Source organism: Sciurus vulgaris (assembly GCF_902686455.1).
Source record: "Sciurus vulgaris genome assembly, chromosome: 7".
NCBI lineage: Eukaryota > Metazoa > Chordata > Mammalia > Rodentia > Sciuridae > Sciurus > Sciurus vulgaris.
Window position 1 is genome coordinate 105882996 of NC_136467.1, and position 20329 is coordinate 105903324.

Genomic DNA, 20329 nt, shown 5'->3' on the forward strand with positions numbered 1-20329 from the left:
ATACTACAACATGCAGAAAAGTCCCCACAACAATGAGTTACCCAGCTCCCCTGGTATCAATAGTGCTAAGGTTGAAAATTTCTTATGCCAGAAATCCTTGCATTTATTTGAGTTAGAAACCAAGGATGCTGGGGAATTAGAGTTAAAGAAAGGCTCAGAGAGGGGAGTGATTCATTTAAGTTTGCACAGATAATTGGGTTAAAGCAATTAAGATAGGATACTTTAAATTCTTAGGCATTTGAAAGTTCTTTTGAATGCCAGTATTTTTTGATCTCAAAAAAGAACTTATTTACCCCTAACTTTATTGAAGTATGTAAATAACAACTTACTGTAAATTATTCACATCTCAACTGGACTGGTAAGCTGCAGGAAGGCAGGAACTGGGCTCTCTCATATATGGTGGCAGGGTTCTAGACATGTGGTCCCCTTGTTACATATTGTTTAAATCACTGCTTCTTGCACTAATGGAACTGAAGGACTTATTTTGTGTCTATAGCTGTGTCTTGCATACAAAGGTCACATGAATAAGATCCTGAAGATGACTGTGTCTTTCACAATTGGCTTGCAAACCATCAAAAAGAAGAACAGCACCTGTTACTGGAGTTTGCCTGGGACCAGCCCTGAGAGGTAGGAGTTTGGTGGGAAGGCAACGGGCGGATTCTTCCAGCTGGGAGAATTGGGGACAGTGGCCCACTTGAGATACTGAGAGTCTTATATTTGGGACTCAGTTATAACATGAGGCTTTGAACTTGCTTTATTTGACAAACCAGTTTGACTTAAGAGCAGTTAGTTTATAAGAATAGTGCCAGGCGTGGTGGTTCATGCCTGCGATCCCCGTGACTTGGGAGCCTGAGGCAGGAGGATTGCGGGTTCAAAGCCAGTCTCAGCAACTTAGCAAGGCCCTCATCAACTCAGTGAGACCCTGTCTCTAAATAAAATATAAAAAAGGGCTGGGGATATGCCTCAGTGGTTAAGTACCCATGGATTCAATCCCGGGTATTAAAAAAAAAAAAAATAGAATAGAATAGTTTCTAGAAGGAGTTTGACATTCTTAAAGGAACAGAATCATAGAACCTACTATTTGGGAAAGAATTCAGAGAACATACTTTGACATAATAGAGGAGGAAAATTGAGAATTTATGATTCACCAAAATGTATTTAGTTAGTGTCTCTGGAAAGATGAAGGCATCCTAATCCTTGATTCAGGGCTCTTTTCACATTTTTCTCCTGGGTCTTTTCAGTGAATTCAAACCTAAATAAGTCAGTAATGTACAGAAGCATCAGTCTTCCCTATGGTTAGAGCCCAACATATAATCTGCTTAAGATGCTCAATTGAATTGTAATTTAAAAACGCTGCTGATGCTGAGTGTCATGAGTTAATGATGGACTCACAGAGTGACTTTCTAGTGTTATAGCCAAAGCTGAGCCTATCTCAGGTGGATATTTGTACCCAAGACACATAAGCTGCTTTGGCACAGGGCTTATGAAGCCTCTTTCCTGGCTGCAGAGTCCTTGGACAGGACTGTGGATGTTACTCAGAGACTTTTTCCTCCCTGTGCCATTTACAGCTGGCAGTTCACATGCACTGACCTCTGGGACACATGCTTGCATGGCTCCAGGGACCTCCAGCCCCCTCTGTCAAATGTCCCTGTGTTGGTTCATCAGATTGTCCTCCTTCCTTCACCTCAGGAGACTGGTCAGCTCTATGTGGATGAAATTATCATTGCAGACACAAATGTAACAGGTGATCATCAAATCCACTGTCCTCCATGAGCCTGCCTGTCAAATGCCTATCTCACACTTTCCTGCTAGAGGTTGCTGTTCTTTTAATAGGAGGAATGACTGATTTTCCCCCTTACGTGCTATGGTTCTGAAAGCAGACTGGTTGAAGCGGAGTGCTCTTGGTCTACTTCTCTCTCACTGATTCTTTTTCTCCCTGTTTATCTCATTATTTACCTTTGTTTCTGGTGCTTGTGTTCTTACCCTAACTTTATCACTTTCTGACTGGGAAGCTTTGGTTTCCTCATCTGCAAAATGGGTATAAGAAGGAAACTACCTTAGTGAATTACTGTGAAGATTAACCAAAGTTAATATAAACCACTCATTACAGGCCCTGACCATAGTGTGTTTTACAAATGTAAGCAATTAATATTATTGTTATTAGGTCGGCAGAATTTTTCCACCTCTCAATTGTATTTTTCTGTCATACAGAGTGCTGGAAGTATTGCAGTGATATTTGGTCTCATACATAGGCTCAAGGTCTGATATATGAACTTGAAGGAAGACAGGAAGAGTGGAGAGGGGAGCCATGTGTTCCTGAGAGAATACCTCTGTCCTTCTTTCTGTCCATCCAGACTCCTCGGACCACTCATTCTTCAGATCTCAGACCTGGTCCCCTCTCCCACAAAGTTTCCCTTGGCCTATCTTGGGTGCAGTGTTCTCGCCTGGCTGGGCTGTCCTACTAGTCATAGAGACACAGCGCTACCAGGGGCCCAGTGAGTCTGGCTGTGTTTAATGTGCACCATGGTGAAGACCCAATACTGTAGTTTGCTCTTAGGACCTCCAGACTTCTCAGTTTTGCTCGTTTTTCTTTTCTGTTAAATATTTTATGACTTTGGGGCTCAGTTTTCCTGGGTTTTTTTTTAGAAAGCTTTTCTCTCTCCAAGGAGAAAAGATGATACAGTCACTTGTACTTTGATTTACAAAGTGTCTAACTTTTCAGTTTTTTGTTTAAAAATTGCAGATCTAAGTAAAAGGGTGATTAGGGGCAGGTGACAAGAAGACTCTTTGTCAGCTCTGAAATTACATCATCTCTGATAGTCTTCAAAATTTCATCTCCTATCTGTTTCAGTGAGTTAAGTGCTTTTTGAGCATCTGGGTCAGACTGGGCCATTGTATATATTTCAAACTGTTCGTGTTCTGGCACACTTAGAAAATGACAGTATCCCAAAGGCATGCAAGGATATCTCCTGAATTTGTTGGCTCCTGAAACAACTGGCTGGGGGACTTGGGTGTCCTCAAGTGCTGTCTGGATTTCCAGAGGGCTGAAAGGATCCATATTTCATACACTTGAACCCACTAGTTGGAAAACTCTGAACTAGGTAACAGGTGCTGTTTCACTTTCTCCTCTTTCTCCTTTAAATGCCATCCTGGCCCTCCATACCCTGGAAGCTTCCGCCATCTTTTTTGCCAGCAAACACTCTGTGGGTCTGGAATCATCTAGGAGTGAGTATGGAGAGAGCAGGAACAAGGAAAGAAGCCTAGGGTTGGCTTGGGTGAAATGGTTTGCTTCCAACTTTGTCAAGTTACTGTACCAGCAATGACTTTCAGGATTAGTTAATGGCAACATAAACACTACTCAATTGGGCTCAGATTTCAAAGTTAATTATATTTCATTTATTTGATCCATTTAATATTTAATTATATTCACCTATATAATGTCCTCTATAAAAATTATTTTTATCTAGTGGTAGCTTCTATTTATTTTCCATTTAGTTCTCAGAAGTCCATGAGATGATCCTATTACTTTCATGCTATGCTTGAGGAAACCAAGGCTAAAGGGGTTTCTCTTAGCCCTTAACTTTCCCCTTTCTCTTCTCAGAGCACACAGCTGGGATGTGGGGGAGATCAGAATCTAGGCATCACTGACACTCGAGCAGAACCTTCAGGGATGCGGCTGACCAAATAATCATTTACTGAACACCTACTCTGTGTCCAGTGTTGTTCTAAACATTGGGCATACAAAGATGGATAAACCAAGGCTGTTGCCCTTGAACTCTTTACCATCTGAATTTTTAAAAAATTTATTGGCTCCTTTTAGTTATACTTGACATTTTGATATAATTATATAGCCATGGAATATACCTTATTCTAGTTAGGATCCCATTCTTAGAGATGGTGGGATTCACCACGTTGTTTTCATATATGTATATGGGAAAATTATGTCAGATTCATTCGACTGTTTTTGAAGTTGTCTTTTACCCAGTGCCTAATAGGAGAGTAAAAGAATATTAAAATATATGGTGCGGGTCTCACTAAATTCCCTGTCATGAGGTTGTTGTCCGTTATGATGTCATGATCCCCACCTTACAAATGGGAAAACAGAGCCACAGGGAGTTCCTGTGGACAGGCTTAGTGGGGACCCTGTAGAAGTGGGGAAAGTTCACTCTTTCAGCCCCCTGTGAATTAACACTGTGATAGAGTACCTGTGTGGTCTGCCTCCAAGAGCACAGTGACCTTTGACTGGGAGCTTATGGGACTTTGCTATTGAATCAATCATCTACTGAAACCATGACTTTGCATTTCCTTTTGGTATTAAAACTGGATGGTGGGTCCTTCTGCCTCCTCTCTCTTCGCTTTCTGTGGTACCAGGTGACTAGGAGACTGTGCTTTAAGGGTTCACTGTGAGCCGAGTAACCTAACACCTCCACGTGGGATTCCTCACACAACAGCTCTCCCACCTTGAGTTACTTGATAATAACAGGATCATTGATTTTCAGTTTCTCAAGCTGACTCTGGAACAGCTCGTCCAGGTGGGAACCTGGTGGAATTCATCTCTGTGGTGGGATCCCCTCCGGTCTACAGTGTAGCCTTCTGGTTGGCGGGCTGTGGCATGGAGCTCCCGCTCATCACTGCATGGTAGGGAGTGATTTTGTACCCCTGTCCCTCCTTAGGATTGCTGGTTGACCAGAGGGGATACAGAAGTGGGACTTTTATCTGGACAAGGACCTGTTCTATTGCTTAAAAGAATGGTCTCATCTTGAGTATCCAGCATCAGACTCACCAGGCTGTCTTGCTAAAACAGATTGCTGGGCCCCACTTTCAAAGCCTCTAATGAAGTAGGTTTGGGGCAAGGCCCAAGAGTTTGCATTTTTAATGAGTTCTCTGGTGAAGCTGATTCTGCTGTTCTGGGGACTACGATTTGAGAACTATTTTCTATTAGATTTGTTCTAAAATAGTTGAATTTTTGTGCTGTTCAAGATTCAAATCAGCACTGTTTTCTGTGTATTCTACCATTCCATTTCCCATATTAATCTTGTTGAAGTCCTTTGAAGTTAAATGAAACAGTCTTAAGGAACACAAACAGGCATTTCTGAGAACTCACCACCAGATGGCACTAGAATGCCACAAGCCTTGCTTCTTAATGCATCAACTATTTCTAGACATGGTTTCACAAAGCAGCAACTAAGGGTCAGGCTTCTAGAAGTCTGTGGAACACATGCATGCTTCAGTTTGCTCTTTTAACTTTTCATTTACACTCCAGTAGGATGAGAAGAATTGAAAAGGAGGGAAAGAAAGCTTGAACTTGTGCTTTATTTTCCTTAATATATTGTTTGTCCCATGATCCTCTGGGCAGGAAAGGGGTTAAAACCGCAGCCAGAATGAAGGGTGGTGAAGAGGAAGCTTCCATATTGGCTGGCTTTAAATGCCAAAGTTATTAACTCTGAAGCAATAGCGGTTATTTTAAGTCACTGAGCAGTTTCACATTGAGAGTAGTCTTCACAACCTTCCTTGCTGAGTATTCCTCAAGTCTCTTGGCTCCTCTGGAAGCTTCTGGCCTAAGAAAGACAGAACAACCTTCAGACTGGGTTCTCCAGGATACATACCCCACTCAGGCAGTGCCACTCTGTCATTTCTCTATGTTGGCTTGTATTCATAAAAATATATAGTACTTAAATAAAAATATATAGTACTTAAATATATAGTACTAAGACATATACTTAGAAATTGTATATGTCTGTTATTGAAATTGTGGAATATACAGAAAAACACATAGAAGCTAAAATTCATTTGCAGCCCCGTTGCTGAGAGATAACTTCTATTAACACATTGGGTCTATGTTCTGCATTTTTTTCTAAGCAGTTTTTGCATACATATATCCATGTATATTTTGACATTTTAAACCTCAAATTGGGATCATACATTATATCCTCTATGTATAACTTGCCCTCTTCACCTAATATTATAGGTGGAATATTTCCCCAATTCTTTAAACACCCTTTGGCAATGATTTCTATTGACTGACTTGGTCTGTTTGGCTTCTAGGACAAAATAACACAGCTTGGATATCTTATATAGGACAGAAATTTATTTCTCACAGTTCTAGAGGCAGGAAAATCCGAGATCATTGCTCCAGCAGGTTCAGTGTCTGGTGAGGGTTTGTTTCCTGGTTTGTAGATAACACTTTCTCATCATGTCCTTACTTGGAAGGAAGGAACATCTCTCTGGGACCCTATTCTGTAAGGTCACTATTCCTATACATGAGAGCTCTGCCTTATGACCTAATCCCTTCCCTAAAAGTTCCACTTCCCAATAGCATCACCTTGGGGATTAGGATTTCAACATGTGAATTGTGGGGACACAAATGTTCACACCACAGCATTAACTAAATAGTACTCCATTTCATGATGTGTCACAATTTATTGGACCAATGTGTCATATTCAAAGCAGTTTTGGGCAGGCAGTGTGTTTGTAGACAAGAGTTATAAAGAACTGGGCTAGCTGGAGTGACTGAATGTGCTTCAGCTGGGGTTACTGGGTGGGGAAGCACCTGTGGGCCAGAGCACACTGACTTTTTGTTTGACTATGTAAATGGGACTAGAGAAAACCAAGTTCTCTTTCAACTCTGGTGATCGAAGTCACTGCTCTTTGCTCCTAGGATTAGTATTGGGTGAAGGGTGGAATACTCTTAAAGAATCCTAATGTTTATCTTGCACTTTCCCTGCTGTGATGGAGGAGGGATGCCCAACAACTGGAGCTTAAGTTCCTTGGGCTGGAACTACGGGTGATGAACTGGTCTTTTAGATGAAGCTGTGTGTGTGTGTGTGAATTGGGATGTCTTGAAGGCTATGGTGGTTAATGCTTTGCTTCTGACATGTTGCAGCTCTGTGCCCACTGAAGGAACAGAAGGACTGGTCCAGGTGACAACACAGAGGCTACAGAGGACAAGTCCACCTTTAGGAGGATACTTTCGCATCCTACTTCCTAACGCAGTGATTCCTGGTAAAGGGGCAATTTTGGGGTGCAAGACCTCCCATTCCCATTTCTAAGGGCATTCCCAGGCAAACATGTCCTGTGAACTGTGAGATAGTCTGACAGTCTCAAAGCTATTTTGTTTGTCCAATGTCTGAAAATGACCTCCTTAAAATTAAACATCTGGAAAGGGACATATTGTTTATACTTATTGTTTATTGTAACAACCCTAACTTTTTAATTTTGTAGATATGGAAATTGAGTAGATTTGCTCTCTGAAACTGTCATAATAAATTACCACAAACTTAGGGACTTAACACTACAGAAATTTCTTCTAGTTTTGGAGTCCAAATGCTCAGGATCAAGTTATTGCAGGATTACACTCCCCCCAGCAGGCTGTAGGCGAGGGCTCCTTTCCTGCCTCTTTCATCTCCTGGTGGACCCTGGGGTTCCTAGGCTGTGGATGTATCACTCCAACTTTGTGGTCACACTGCCACTGCCTCTTCCTCTCTGGTCTCAAAACTTCCTCTGCTCTGTCTTATAAGGAGACGTAGGTCTACATTTGGAACCCACCTGGATAATCCAGGATAAACTCCTCCACTTAAGACTCTTAATTTAACCAAATCTTTCACCATGTAAGATAGTATACATTCCTTCCCCTTGTAAGGTAACATTAATATGTTCTGGGGATTAGGGAATTAGCTTATCTCTTGGAGGACACTGTCAGCCAGCCACACTGAGGCACACCCCAAGATCATGCAAGTAAGTAGTTGATGGCAGGGTCTGGATGTGAACCTGGGTATTCAAGTCTCAGGTCAGTGTTCTTCTCTCTAGAGTTTCCTAGACTACCAAGGTCCATGGTAGCATTGTCCTTCAGAGTTAACCTAATGGTAACACCATGGGTTCTTGAGAATTTTAGTGGTCATAACAAACGGAGAAAGAAATTGCAGATGCGATTAGTGTAGTGCTTTTAAGTCTTTAAGAATGCATGTTTTCCACAAAGGACAAGGATTAAAAGGGATAATAGTATGTTACTTATTTGATGGAAACATGGAAAACCAAAAGAGAGGCTCAAGGAAAATCAAGAGAGACTGGATAAAAGTTGGTAGATGGCTCAAAAATCTCCTGCCAGAGCAGAAAGACAGCTTGCACAGGATCTTCTTGGGTGGGAGGAACATGGGGGTATTTTTCCTGTAATTGGGCAATTTAGGAACAGTCAAGGGCCCCTTGGTCATTATCCAATGCATGAATAAATGCCTGCAGTGCTCTGCTGCCTTGAAGTCCCTTACTGACCTTCCTATCTCACAAACAAGAGAGCTTATTTGAGAGAGTTCTTTTTGCGGTCTTGTTCTGTTGCTGATATTCCTTACATCGCTGCCTGCAAAACAATTAGGGAAAGTCAGCTTTCACTTGGCATTTTGAAATGGTGATGGACCTGAAATTATGTATGAATGTAGAAAAATGATTTTTTCAATGATGAGAGACTTTTGTTTGCATTTTTTGAAACAAAGTGGCATTTTATTAACCCTTAAGGCAGCATGGAATTCAAGAGGAGGGCTCTTGCGTCAGTAGAAGGCACCCCGGGTTTTAATCTAAACCTCTCTCACCAGGTTGGCAAGCTTGTGAATATTGTTAGGTTTCATTTTCCTCCTCTCTGAAGTAGGCATCAGTACCCAAGTGACCCACCTCACCGGGCTGTTGGGAGCAGCTAATGAAATGGAAACTTTTGGTAAAGCATGAAGCAGGGTTCAAACACAGAGCTTTGTTATTTCTCTGTGGGGATGTGGAATGGGGAAGCAGGTGGTTGGGCTTAAAGGAAATTCTAATAGAGAAACCGAAGTTAAATGCCAACATTCCTCAGCTGGGTTGGCTAAGTTTTTATGGGTGTCAGCTGCCGTATGCCTCCCCCACTCCCTGTGAAAAGTGGCCAACTTTTCTCTGTTCACAGGACCAGCTAACATTTTCCAGGGAAAACTCAATGTTTAATTAGACTTTCAGCCTTTTCTATAGGTCTGGAGCTTATGCTTCTACTTTGACAGTTGAGACTGTTTTGTCTGATCAACTGTGTTCTCTGCCTGCTATTTGATATGATTCTGATGGAAGATATTACAACATAAAAAGTGGGCATCTACTTGTGTTTGCATTGGGAAAAATGTTTTAGCTAGGGCTGAAAGTTCTCTTGAAGTTATATTTTGAATTTGAGGGTCTCCTGCAAAGTTAGCAGGCATCCTGGTGTTTATTCTCTGTCATCCTTGATGATGAGACCCTGCAAGATGGATTAATCAGTCCTGTGTTTTCTATACCAAAACCTTCCCTTACAGATGTCCCTGTGCACATTTCTGCTGGGAACCTTCACAAACTCTTACAGGACAATGCTGATGACTTCACCTCCAGATACCTCAATGTCAGTGATTTCACTGTGAAGGAGGATCTAAACTCTTGCTATGAACATGTTTGGACCCTTTCCTGGTCCACCCAGATTGGGGATTTGCCCAATTTTATCAGAGTATGTATGGTACCACTTTGGGTGCTATGAATTGGGTGCCTTAGGGAAATTTTGTAAAAATACAAAGAAAATCAGAGTTATATGAATTAAAACTCTCAGGAATTATTATTTTGTTGGAATATTCAAGTAAAGGGATTCTGTGTTTTCTTTCTAGAAGTTTTCAACATGTATTTTGCACTTTGTGTTCCCATTGAGCAATTTAAACTCAATGTCTCTTTTGCTAACTCTCTGAAATAGAGAAGTTGTTGGTCAGTGTCCGTTGTTCAATAATTCCACATCTGTTATTGGATAATTTAAGCAGATGTGATTGACTTAGATTTTCATGGAGGCAGATGGCAGAACAGAAGGAAGTTTAGAGAAGGATTTGCTGTCTTTGGATAATGACAAAACCAGATGCTCTTGCATATTTAGGATTAAAAAAATAATCTAATGAACATCTAGCATTTGGTTATTATAAAATAAAGTCCATGATGAAATTTTATTCCAGTTATATGGTATTACGGGTCATCTGGTTTTCAAACAAAACCATGGGGTGGAGATGGAGAAAGTGCTCTTATCTCAAAGCACTGTTTTCTTACATTTCATTTTAGTATTTTGGATTGCAATCATATGAAATACAGAAAAAATATAGAAGAAAAATATCACAGGACTAAGAAGATTGATTTTTTATGTCTCTTTTTGGATGTCTCATTTTCCGATCAATATTCCTCTCATCTGCTGGGCTTTCATTAGCTATTACTACTGTAGGTTTCTAAATTTTAATTCTTTGTCACTTCAACTACACTCTCTATCTGAATATCTCAAACAGAATATGAAAAAAAACCTCTTATCATTTGTTTTAATCAAGAATAGATTTCTATTCCATGACAGAACTTATCAGAAATTTAACTGTCTCAGGTGTCTGATCAAAGTCTGACTGGAATGAATCCTGCTGTAACCACCCATGTGGTATTTGATGGTGGAGTTTTTCTTGGACCTGTGTTTGGAGACATGTTGGCTACTGCCAACCAGCACACTCAGGTAAAAGCATTTGGGTCTCTGAGGTGCAGGCAGCAGTTCATGAAGTGAAGGTGGAAGGAAGGTGCCTATTTCTTTGGCCTTTAGCCTCAAAGAAAGGGTTTTTCACATGAGTGGGCAGTACCCAGTTGAAAATAGATTGATCAACAGTCTGTGTAGCTTACATTTATGAAATTAACTTCTATTTGCAGAAGAAATTTACTAAAGATTTAGAATATTCAGTTGTGGGTGGTGGCATGCACCCATAGTCCCAACTCTCAGGAAACTGAAGCAGATCTCCTGAGTTTGTGATGACCAGCTTGGGAATCAACAGTGAGATCCCATCTTAAAATAAAAAAGATAGCATATGTAACTGTAAACATGAATTTCAGTCTTTCTACCACAATTTTAAGAACACTTAACCTGTTTTGTGCCATTCATTACAATTTTAGGCTTTAGGCTTATTACTGAGAAAATAGAAGAAAGACATGGGAATAAGAGAGTCATTAGCATACTTTAATTTGGGAAATCTTCACAAGTACTTTATGGCTGTCCTAGTGCATATGAAGTATCTATGTTTGATTTTACTTCTTTTACTTTGTTTCAGGTGGTTGTAAGAGTGAATGATATACCCGCTCATTGCCTGGGTTCCTGTGCTTTCCAATACCTCCAACAGTCAACTCCCAGTGTCCTTTCTGTGTGGTGTTCCTCTGGTATGATTAGTGACTTGGCACTGAGATGGTCGTGAATCTTAGACTCAATGATTTTAATAGATGTTATGTTGCTGAGGGGTATAAGGTGTGTTAGTTCATTAAGTGGAAGTTGAATAATGCAGTAGAAGATACATCTTGGGATTCTACTAGGGGATATATTTATTATTTGAAAGGGAAACAAGTGATTTTTTTTGATAACTTAAAAATTTTTTTCTCTTTGCCCCTTATTTTGAAATATTCATTTTGATTTATTTTAAATTGAGCAATGACCTCTCATTACTAGTTTGAGAAAATTGAGTTGGAGTCTGTGTGCTACAATAGAAAAAGCAGTTGTCCAATAGTTGAGTCAGCATTTGACTCTCTGAGTTTTAGGAGGGAAGAATGAAATAGAATAATTTTTTTTATTTTCAATAACTTTTTTAAAAAAATTGTTTTAATGACATGTAGAATGCACCATGACACATCATATATAGATGGAGTTTAATTTCTCATTTTTCTGGTTGTACATGATGTAGAATCCCACCATTCTGTCATATATGTACATACAATAATAATGTCTGATTTATTCTACTATCCTTCCTACCCCATATCCCCCATTTCACTCCCCTCTACCTAATCTAAGGTAACTATTCTTCCCCAACCCTCTCTGCCCTTATTGTGAGTTAGCATCTGCAAATCAGAGAAACATTTGGCCTTTGGTTTTCTGGGATTGGCTTATTTTCTTAGCATTATATTCTCCAACTCTACCCATTTATCTGCAAAAACCATAATTTCATTCTTTGATGTGAAAGAGTGATATCATATGATTTTTTTTGTTTTTGTTTTTGTTTTTAAATTTCTTTCTTCTTTCCAGATGGTGACATCAATCTACTGGTTTATATTACTGGAACTGGTTTCTCTGGTGATTCCCAGTCTTTACAGGTTTCAGTGAACAAAATAAGTTGCAAAGTTATTTTCTCAAACCAAACAAATGTAGTGTGTCAGACAGGCCTGCTGCCAGTTGGAGTGTATCCAGTCTCAGTGTTGGTGAGACCCTTTGGTCTTGCTGTCAATACCAGTGGAGAAGGCCTCTTCCTGTATGTGAGACCCAGGCTGGACACTGTGGAGCCTTCCAGAGCTGCAGAGATTGGTAATATGGGCAGGGCCTTGCAATGCATCTCATTCTCTGAAGCTAACTCTCTTGCCAGAATGCTAAATGTCATCCTACAGTGTAATAAATTCCATATATGCTATAATTCACAGCTTTCTGTTTTCTAAACATTTCTTCTAATAAGCAACAGACCCTTGAGCCCTTAAGTGAACTCCCTTGTAACATACTGCAGGTTGGCTGTGGTGTCAGGCATATGGTTTAAGTCACCCAGTCACTGAGTCCATTTGCCTAGTGGGAACAATGCTGGACTGGGAGTCAGAACATTCTTGGGATTTTGTGCTATCTCAAGTCAAATGTGTGAACTTAGAAGTTGTAGTTGCTTCCAGGGGACTTAGTTTCCTAATAATGATAATGACAGCAACAATACCTCTTCTGAGTAGCCACACGTCCTAAATGCTCACACCTGCCCCACAGATAGGATGATTGTCCACATTTTTCAGATGAGATAATGTTGGTTCTTAGAGGGAAGTGACTTGACCAAGGCTTCACATGGAAAAGGCAGAGTCAGCGAATAAACCAGTTCTCTGATGTCAAGTTTCCTTGCTGCAAAGATGCACCATGCTGTCATGGTCTTGCCAATACAACTGCAAATGATGCTTTGCCTATAGGCTACCTGGCTTGTGTAAGAGGAAATGACTCAACAGTTGTGAAAGCCTCTTTAAAAGTAAAATCACTCAACAAATGTGAAATACAGACCTTGCCCACTAGGAACTTTGTGCGTTGTTGATATTTTACAAGTGTGCATTAACTGATGTATACTTGGATACTTGATTAGTGTGCAAAGACAACTCTTGTTTAAGTAGTGAGGATCCAGAGGGCAGTGGGCCTTGATAATATCAGCTCCGTGGACTGGGTCTTAGTTCCATGGAAAACTAGAGATTTCTTCATGACTTGCTACTTTCTAGGGGACACTACCAGTTAAAAAACAACCCAGTTGGATTGTAAGAATCTCAGGAATACTCATGCTTATGTTTGCTAATGTAAAAATTTTGGAGCATAAAACTCTTTCCTTAATGCTCTGGATTTTTGTCATTGTTTGTTCTGGTGACCAGAAGCCTGTAGCTTAGAACACATTTTAAAGCAGTGTATTTTGGCTGCAAACTCATTGTTCAAAGGAACAATCTGTTTCTGACTCTACTTGGCCTGGAAGAGTAAATCACAAGGGCTACTCCACCTCTTCTCTGCTCATAAAACAGAGAAAGCTCTTATTTCTTAGTGGTTTTAGGAAGGATCCATATGACAAGTAGTGCTGAGAGTGAAAATTCATATTTCATGTTAACCCAAATAATTACTAGTTTGAGTTTTGGGCATATAATAGTCTTCTCATGAGATTTGTAAGATTTGTGATCTTCTTACAGAGTTAACTTTGCAGTTCAGGCCACAGTAACCTTCTTCATCTCTCCCCACTAGATTTTAGACACCGTATGGACAAATGGGTAGCTCAGTCCCCTACACAGAATGCCTTGCATAGGGGCAATGGCTAACTGTCTCGATTCTCCTGGGATGGAGTATGTTCCCAGGATGCAAGATTTTGAGTTTTAAAACTGGGATGCAGAACCTTGAGTGTTAAATATTGGTCCTAGGGAAATCAGTTGGTCACTGTATGCTGTACCAACCATGTGAAGGAATTTAAAGGTCTGAGGAGCTCATACATCACCCCTTTATATTTTATCAAATGGAGGAAAACTCTGAGAAGGGATAAATGCCAGTTGGATGCAAATTTACTTCTATTAAGACTACAGGTAATGGAGGGAAAGAGAGAGAGAGGCTCCGGCTGCTGCTTCCTTGTTCCTGCATTTAAACTTTCTCTGTCACCCTGCTCTCCCCCTGTCACCTACGTAGCATCAGCCAACCTTAGTCACTCACATGAACACTAACTGTGCCACCCTGCAGAGTCCTTTGCCAGATGCTGAAGACATTGGTACGTAAAGTATGGTCCTGGACCAGCCGAGTCTGGATCACCTGGGAGCTTGTTAGAAGCGTAGAGCCTCAGGCCCGTCCCAGACTCCTGAACTGATCTGTATTTTAAAAGACTCCTCAGAAAATCTCTGAATAATACAGTTTGAGAACTGTGCTAGAAGGGCTTTAAAGAACAACAGGCTGAGGACTATCAGAAAAGAATAAAAGAAGAGCTGAGTATGCAATGAATATATATAATATGATCTGTAATATTAAAAATCAGTACTTACCCATATGCTGAAGTGCCCTTGAAAAGCTTTTTGAGGACAATCTTGGCTGTGCCTCTCATACTACTTTGGTCCCCTCTCGTGCTAGCTAGACTAACCTTCTGCTTATGTGAGTGCCCTTGAGAGGGACCTCAGCTGTCAATGAGGAATGGAAAGTGTCACCTTCTCAATGACTGCCTTCAATGATGATCAGAATGATGAAAATTGACTTAGCTCTTATGTGCCAGGCAATATTGATGCTGGGAAAACAGCAAATAAAAGCAAAGTTCCTTTTTTCAGGGAAGTGGTGGTAAATATATAGGAGAAAAATCAAGAAGGGAAGGGAACGAAGTATAATGGAGGAGTTTGTGTGCTAGGATGGTCGTTGGCATTGGAGGCATGGCATGGATGGCCCAGAGAGCACAGACATGGATGAAGTGCGGGAATGAGTCCTGGGGAAATCCTGGGGCAGAGAACTTGAGGCAAAAGAAACATCAAAGGTGCCTTGAATTAGAATGAGCTTGGCTGATTCCAGGAACAAGGAGGTTGCCATATATGGACTAGATAGAGTGAGAAAGTGTGGTAGATGACCAGGAGCAGATGATGAATGGTGGTTAGTTTTTATTCTGCATGAGATAAGGGCCAGTGGAGACTTTTAAGTGAGGTGACATGATCTGACTTGGGCTGTTGTATGAGAACATTCTGCAGGAAGGCAAAGATGAGCCTGGAACCCTATTACTATCATCCAAGAAAAGAGGTGATGTGATGTTGGCTTGCACTAGGGCCATGTACCAGTAGAGTTCTATTTTTTTTTTTTACTCCAAATGATCTTTCTTTGAACTTAAAAAATTGAGACATAATTCCCACACCACAAAATTCATCTTTTTTTTGGTTTTTGTTTTCCACATTTTTATTGGTACATTATACTTGTATATAATGGTGGGAATTGTTGTTACATATTTATACAGCATACAATATAACAATATATTTTAACCAATATGACTCCAAAATTAATGTTTTAAATATGTAAAATTCAATGGTTTTTGGTATAGTCACAAAGTTTCGCCCCTCGTTACTATCTAATTCAAGAACATTTTCTGTATCTCTAAAAGAAACCTTGTATTCATTAGTAGTCACTCACTATTCCTCCCTCCTCCCAGTCCCTGGCAAGCACTAATTATTTTCTATTTCAAAGAATTTGCCTATTCTGGACATTTGATATAAAATAAAACATTCAACATGTCAATTTTTTTTTTTTTTTTTTTGTCTAGCTTCTCTACTAGCATTATGTTTTTAAGGTTTGTCTCTATTATAGCATGTATCAGTATGCCATACCATTTTATGGTTAAATAATATTCCATTGTATGGATATACCACATTTTGTTCATCCATTTGCCTTATGATGTGCATTTAGGTTGTTTGTTCTTTTTGACTGTTAAGTATAATAGTGCCTCTGACAAGGATTTAGGGGGACACATATTTTCAGTTCCTTTGAGCATATATCTGGGAACAGGATTGCTGAGCCATATCGTGACTGTCTTTCACTTCTTGGGGACCTACCAAACTGGTCCAGAATGGCTACATGAATTTACATTCCCACTGCTAGTAGAAGAGGGTTACAGCATCACCACATCCTCACCAGCACTCATCATTGCTGTTTTTGCTTCTGTTTGCTTTTTATAGTAGCCGACTTAATGGTTGTAAAGTGGTAACTCGTTGTGGTTTTGATTTGCATTTTCCTACTAATTTATGATATTTAGCATCTTTTCATGTACTTATGGCCACTTGTTTAACTTCTTTGGAGAAGTGATTGCTCAAATCCTTTGCCGATACTGAAAGTTGGGTTATTTTCATTTTATTGTTGAGTTAAAGGTTATTTTAAAAAATATATTCCAAATACTTTTTATCAGATGTATAATTTAAAAATATTGTATTCTATCCTGTGGGTCGTTTTGTTAATTTTAAACTGTTATTTGAGGCACAAAGTGTTTTTTTTTTTTTTTTTTCTTTCCATGGGGCTGGATCGAACCCAGGATCTTATGCATGCCAAGCAAGTGCTCTACTATTGAGCCACATCCCCAACCCTACAAAAGTTTTTAATTTTGGTGAAGTCCAGTTCATATTTGTTGTTGTTAGTTTTGGTTTTGGCACTATATCTATGAAATCATTGCCTAATCTAGTGTTAAAAAGATTTATGCCTGTGTTCTTATAGTTTTTCAATTCTTACACTTAGTTTAGATCTTAGACTATTTTAGTTCGTAGACTTGAGTTAATTTTTTTTTTATACAATAGGAGGTAGCAGTTTGAATTGGTTTGCTAGGGATGCTGTAATCAGGTACCATGAATTGGGTGCCTTAAACAGCAGTAAGGTATTGTCTGAGATCAAGGTGTTAGCAGGGTTGGTTTCTTCATGCATCAACCTTTGAGGAAGAATCTGCTGCATGCTCTTCCCTGGCTTCTGTGGTTGACTGGCAACCTTCGGTATGCCATAGCTGATAGAATATCATCCTGATCTCAACCTTTGTCTTCATGTGGCATTCTTCCTGTGTCTTGTCTGTGTCCAAATTTCCCTTTTTATAAGGACACCAATTATATTGGATTATGGGCCCCCTTTATCCCAATTTAGCCCTGTTTTATCTTAACTAATTACATCTACAAAAATCCCAGTCCCAAATAAGGTCACATTGTGTAGTACTGGGTACAAGGACATCAACATATACATTTGAGGAGACACAATTCAACCTCAAACAGGGTCCAACTTTATTCTTTTGTGTGTGGATATGCAGTTATCACATCTTGCATATGTGTAAATGTATTAGTAGAACTTTCTAATTAGAAGTAGAATTCCTGGATCAGAAGGTTATATGTATTTAAAATTTTGATAAGTGTATTCTCTTTATAGATTATATGATTTATTCTCTATGTGGGTATTGAATATGAAAACTAGTGACCACAACTTAATAAAACAGCATGTTTCCAGTCTTTTTGGTTTTTTAAATCAGTCTTTTAGGAAAAAAGCAACAGAAATTGAATATTTTTTAGTGTGTTTAAGAGGCATAATATCTTTTTTTAAATGAACTGTCTGTTCATTTCTTTAGCTCATATTTTTCTACTTGGATTGTTGTTCTTTCTTAGCGATTTTATTTGTCTCTTCATTTTCTATTTTTTGCAATTCATAAATGTGTTAAACATATCATATATATTTTTTTAATGGTACTGAGGATTGAGCCCAGGGCTCATACGTGCAGGCTTTCTACACTTGATCTACATCGCCAGTCTTTTTAAGAATTAAAAGCTTTTATTTTGAGACAGGATCTTGGTACATTGCTCAGGTTAGTCTTTATCTTGGGATCCTCCTGCCTCAGCCTCTTAGTAGCTGGGATTACAGTCATGTGCCACCACACCTGGCTAAATAACTTAATTTTTATGTAATAAGTTATATGTTCCTTTTGTGGCTTTGGGGTTTATAAAATACTTAGAATGAACTTTCAGTCTCTGAAGTTATATAAAATTAAAATTCTTCCATTTCCTCCTAGATTTTTTTGTGCTTTCTTTGATCGTCTAAAATATTTGATGAATTTGGAATATATTTCTGTGAAAGTTGTGAGGTACAAATTCAGATTTTTTTCAGTGTTATACACTTTTAAAAATTTACTGAATAGTCCATATGTTTTTCACTTATGTGAAATGTCATATTTATCATATCCTATAGCTACATATTTATCTGAAGTTCTTCCTGGACTCCCTATTCTCTTCCATTGAGCTGTCCAAGCAGGCTCCGTTATAACATTTTGATTATATTTTTTTCAAGATATTTTAATGCCTAGAAGAAGATCTCTTTATTCTTACCTTTGAAATTTTTGCTCTTAACTTATTTTTGTTTATTTTTCATTGAATTTTTTAACTAGATTGTCCAATCTAGTTATGGAATTCCATTGGTACTTTTGTTTAATTTAGAGAGATTGCAATATTCACTCCATCCTTTTATTTTAATATTCTTACCTAAATTTTAATCTATCCATTAATTTTTTCAGCAGCATTATAAAGTTTCTTCATATTTTTGATCTTCTTTTGTTTTTCACATTGTTTGTTTCCACATATTAGCTCTTATGTTGCTCTTATGTTGCCTTTTCCTTCTATTTTATTCTTTCATTTATTTTTTTCTTTCTTTTTTTATTTTAATTGAAAATCATAAATTTACATAGGGCAATATTGTTTGATTCATTCTGTTATTTTTTCCCTTCCCCCCACCCCTCCCACCCCTCTTTTCCCTCTATACATCCTTCCTTCCTCCATTCTTACCACCCTCCTTATCCCTAACCCTAAACCTAACCCTCACCCTAACACTAACCCCTCATACCTCCCCTTATATGTCCTCATCCGCTTATCAGCGAGATCATTTGTCCTTTAGTCTTTTGAGATTGGCTTATCTCACTTAGCATGATATCCTCCAATTTCATCCATTTGCCTGCAAATGCCATGATTTTATCATTCTTCATGGCGAAGTAATATTCCATTGTATATATATGCCACAGTTTCTTTATCCATTCATCAACTGAAGGGCATCTAAGTTGGTTCCACAATCTGGCTACAGTGAATTGAGCAGCTATGAACATTGATGTGGCTGTATCTCTGTTAAAAGTGTGTTATGTCCTTGCTCTGAATCTTCAGGACAAGCTACGTATTTAACTTCAGGAAATTACTCCACCCAGTCACTTTGTTTCCAAGGCTTTTCTTTAGATTGTGTGAGTTTCCCTTCTCTTCCTGACATGCCTCTGGCCCCCACCCCCTCCCTACTCTGAAGGGGTAAAGTGTCTATTTGGTGGCCTTCAATACTCTCATGAATCACCTTCTTGGGAGAAAGGCAGACCTGAATCATTTCTATTCTAATAATAAGTGAGTTTTCTGTTCATCAGCTAGACCAAGGGCTTCTCCAAATAAGACCCTATACCACGGTACCAGCAGTACTGGCATTATCTCTCTTCTGATCAATGTCTGTAGTGAGGAGCTGGTTGCTTTTCAGGGGCTGGCAGAGAAATCCTGATCGCAGTGGGTGGTAGTGCCAGTCATTTCTAAACCATCCTGGCGACTAGAACCTAGTATGTGTGGTATCAAATCAAAATTGGAAGGGCTAATGCCCTCATTTAAGATGAGGAAAGTGAGAGCCGGTGAGTGGAGGGACAATGCTACAAATGACCTGCTTCAAGTAGCAGAGTGTTCTGTGATCTTGATTCTGAGCACACTGCTCTTTTGATCATGATGCTCTCTTGGTTTTTCAGGAAAAGGATAAGATTTATAGGATTGCAGAAAGATATTTTGATGATTTTTAGAATCTAGGACAGAAAGACTTTTCAGAGTCTGTGTGCTTCTGTGACTTGTGGCAGAGTCATCCGTAGTTTTATTCTTAAAGGTCTTCAGGATGCGTCACTACTTCTTTCTGCCCTCTGGCCAATATTTCTCTATCTATGGTAATTTGTATATTTTGACTCAGTCTTTTTCTGTAGTTTTAGCGTGGCTTTGTGTTTTGACTAAGGAAATTCATATTTTAATTTCATTTTCTCTCCTGTATGGGTAATTAATTTTTGTCTGCCTATATGCCTGTGAATCCCATATGAATTTTTTTTTTTTTTTTTTTTTTTTTTTGTCACAGGAGGGCTCTGGGCCACCATCCGAGGCTCTAGTTTGAAAGGTGTTAGTCTGGTGTTATTTGGATCTAAGTCTTGTGACATTAACATCACCACAAGCAATTCTCAAACAATTCAGTGCAAAATTCCACCCAGGGTAAGTGGAATCCTTTGGCATCTCCTGTTCTCTGAATGGGCAACCG

General features: G+C 39.2%; 1 protein-coding gene across 10 annotated transcripts in view; it reads left to right on the forward strand.

Moving 5' to 3' along the window:
• PKHD1 (PKHD1 ciliary IPT domain containing fibrocystin/polyductin) overlaps positions 1–20329 on the forward strand; it is a 448592-nt gene that overhangs the window by 35574 nt on the left and 392689 nt on the right. For all 10 annotated transcript variants that reach the window (XM_079147500.1, XM_079147498.1, XM_079147502.1 and 7 more), the window contains 9 exons: positions 497–627; positions 1569–1744; positions 4500–4638; positions 6884–7002; positions 9294–9478; positions 10376–10498; positions 11082–11187; positions 12041–12316; positions 20153–20283. In XM_079147500.1, the coding sequence (XP_079003626.1) occupies positions 497–627; positions 1569–1744; positions 4500–4638; positions 6884–7002; positions 9294–9478; positions 10376–10498; positions 11082–11187; positions 12041–12316; positions 20153–20283 (1386 nt within the window). The remainder of the gene's footprint in view (positions 1–496; positions 628–1568; positions 1745–4499; positions 4639–6883; positions 7003–9293; positions 9479–10375; positions 10499–11081; positions 11188–12040; positions 12317–20152; positions 20284–20329) is intronic.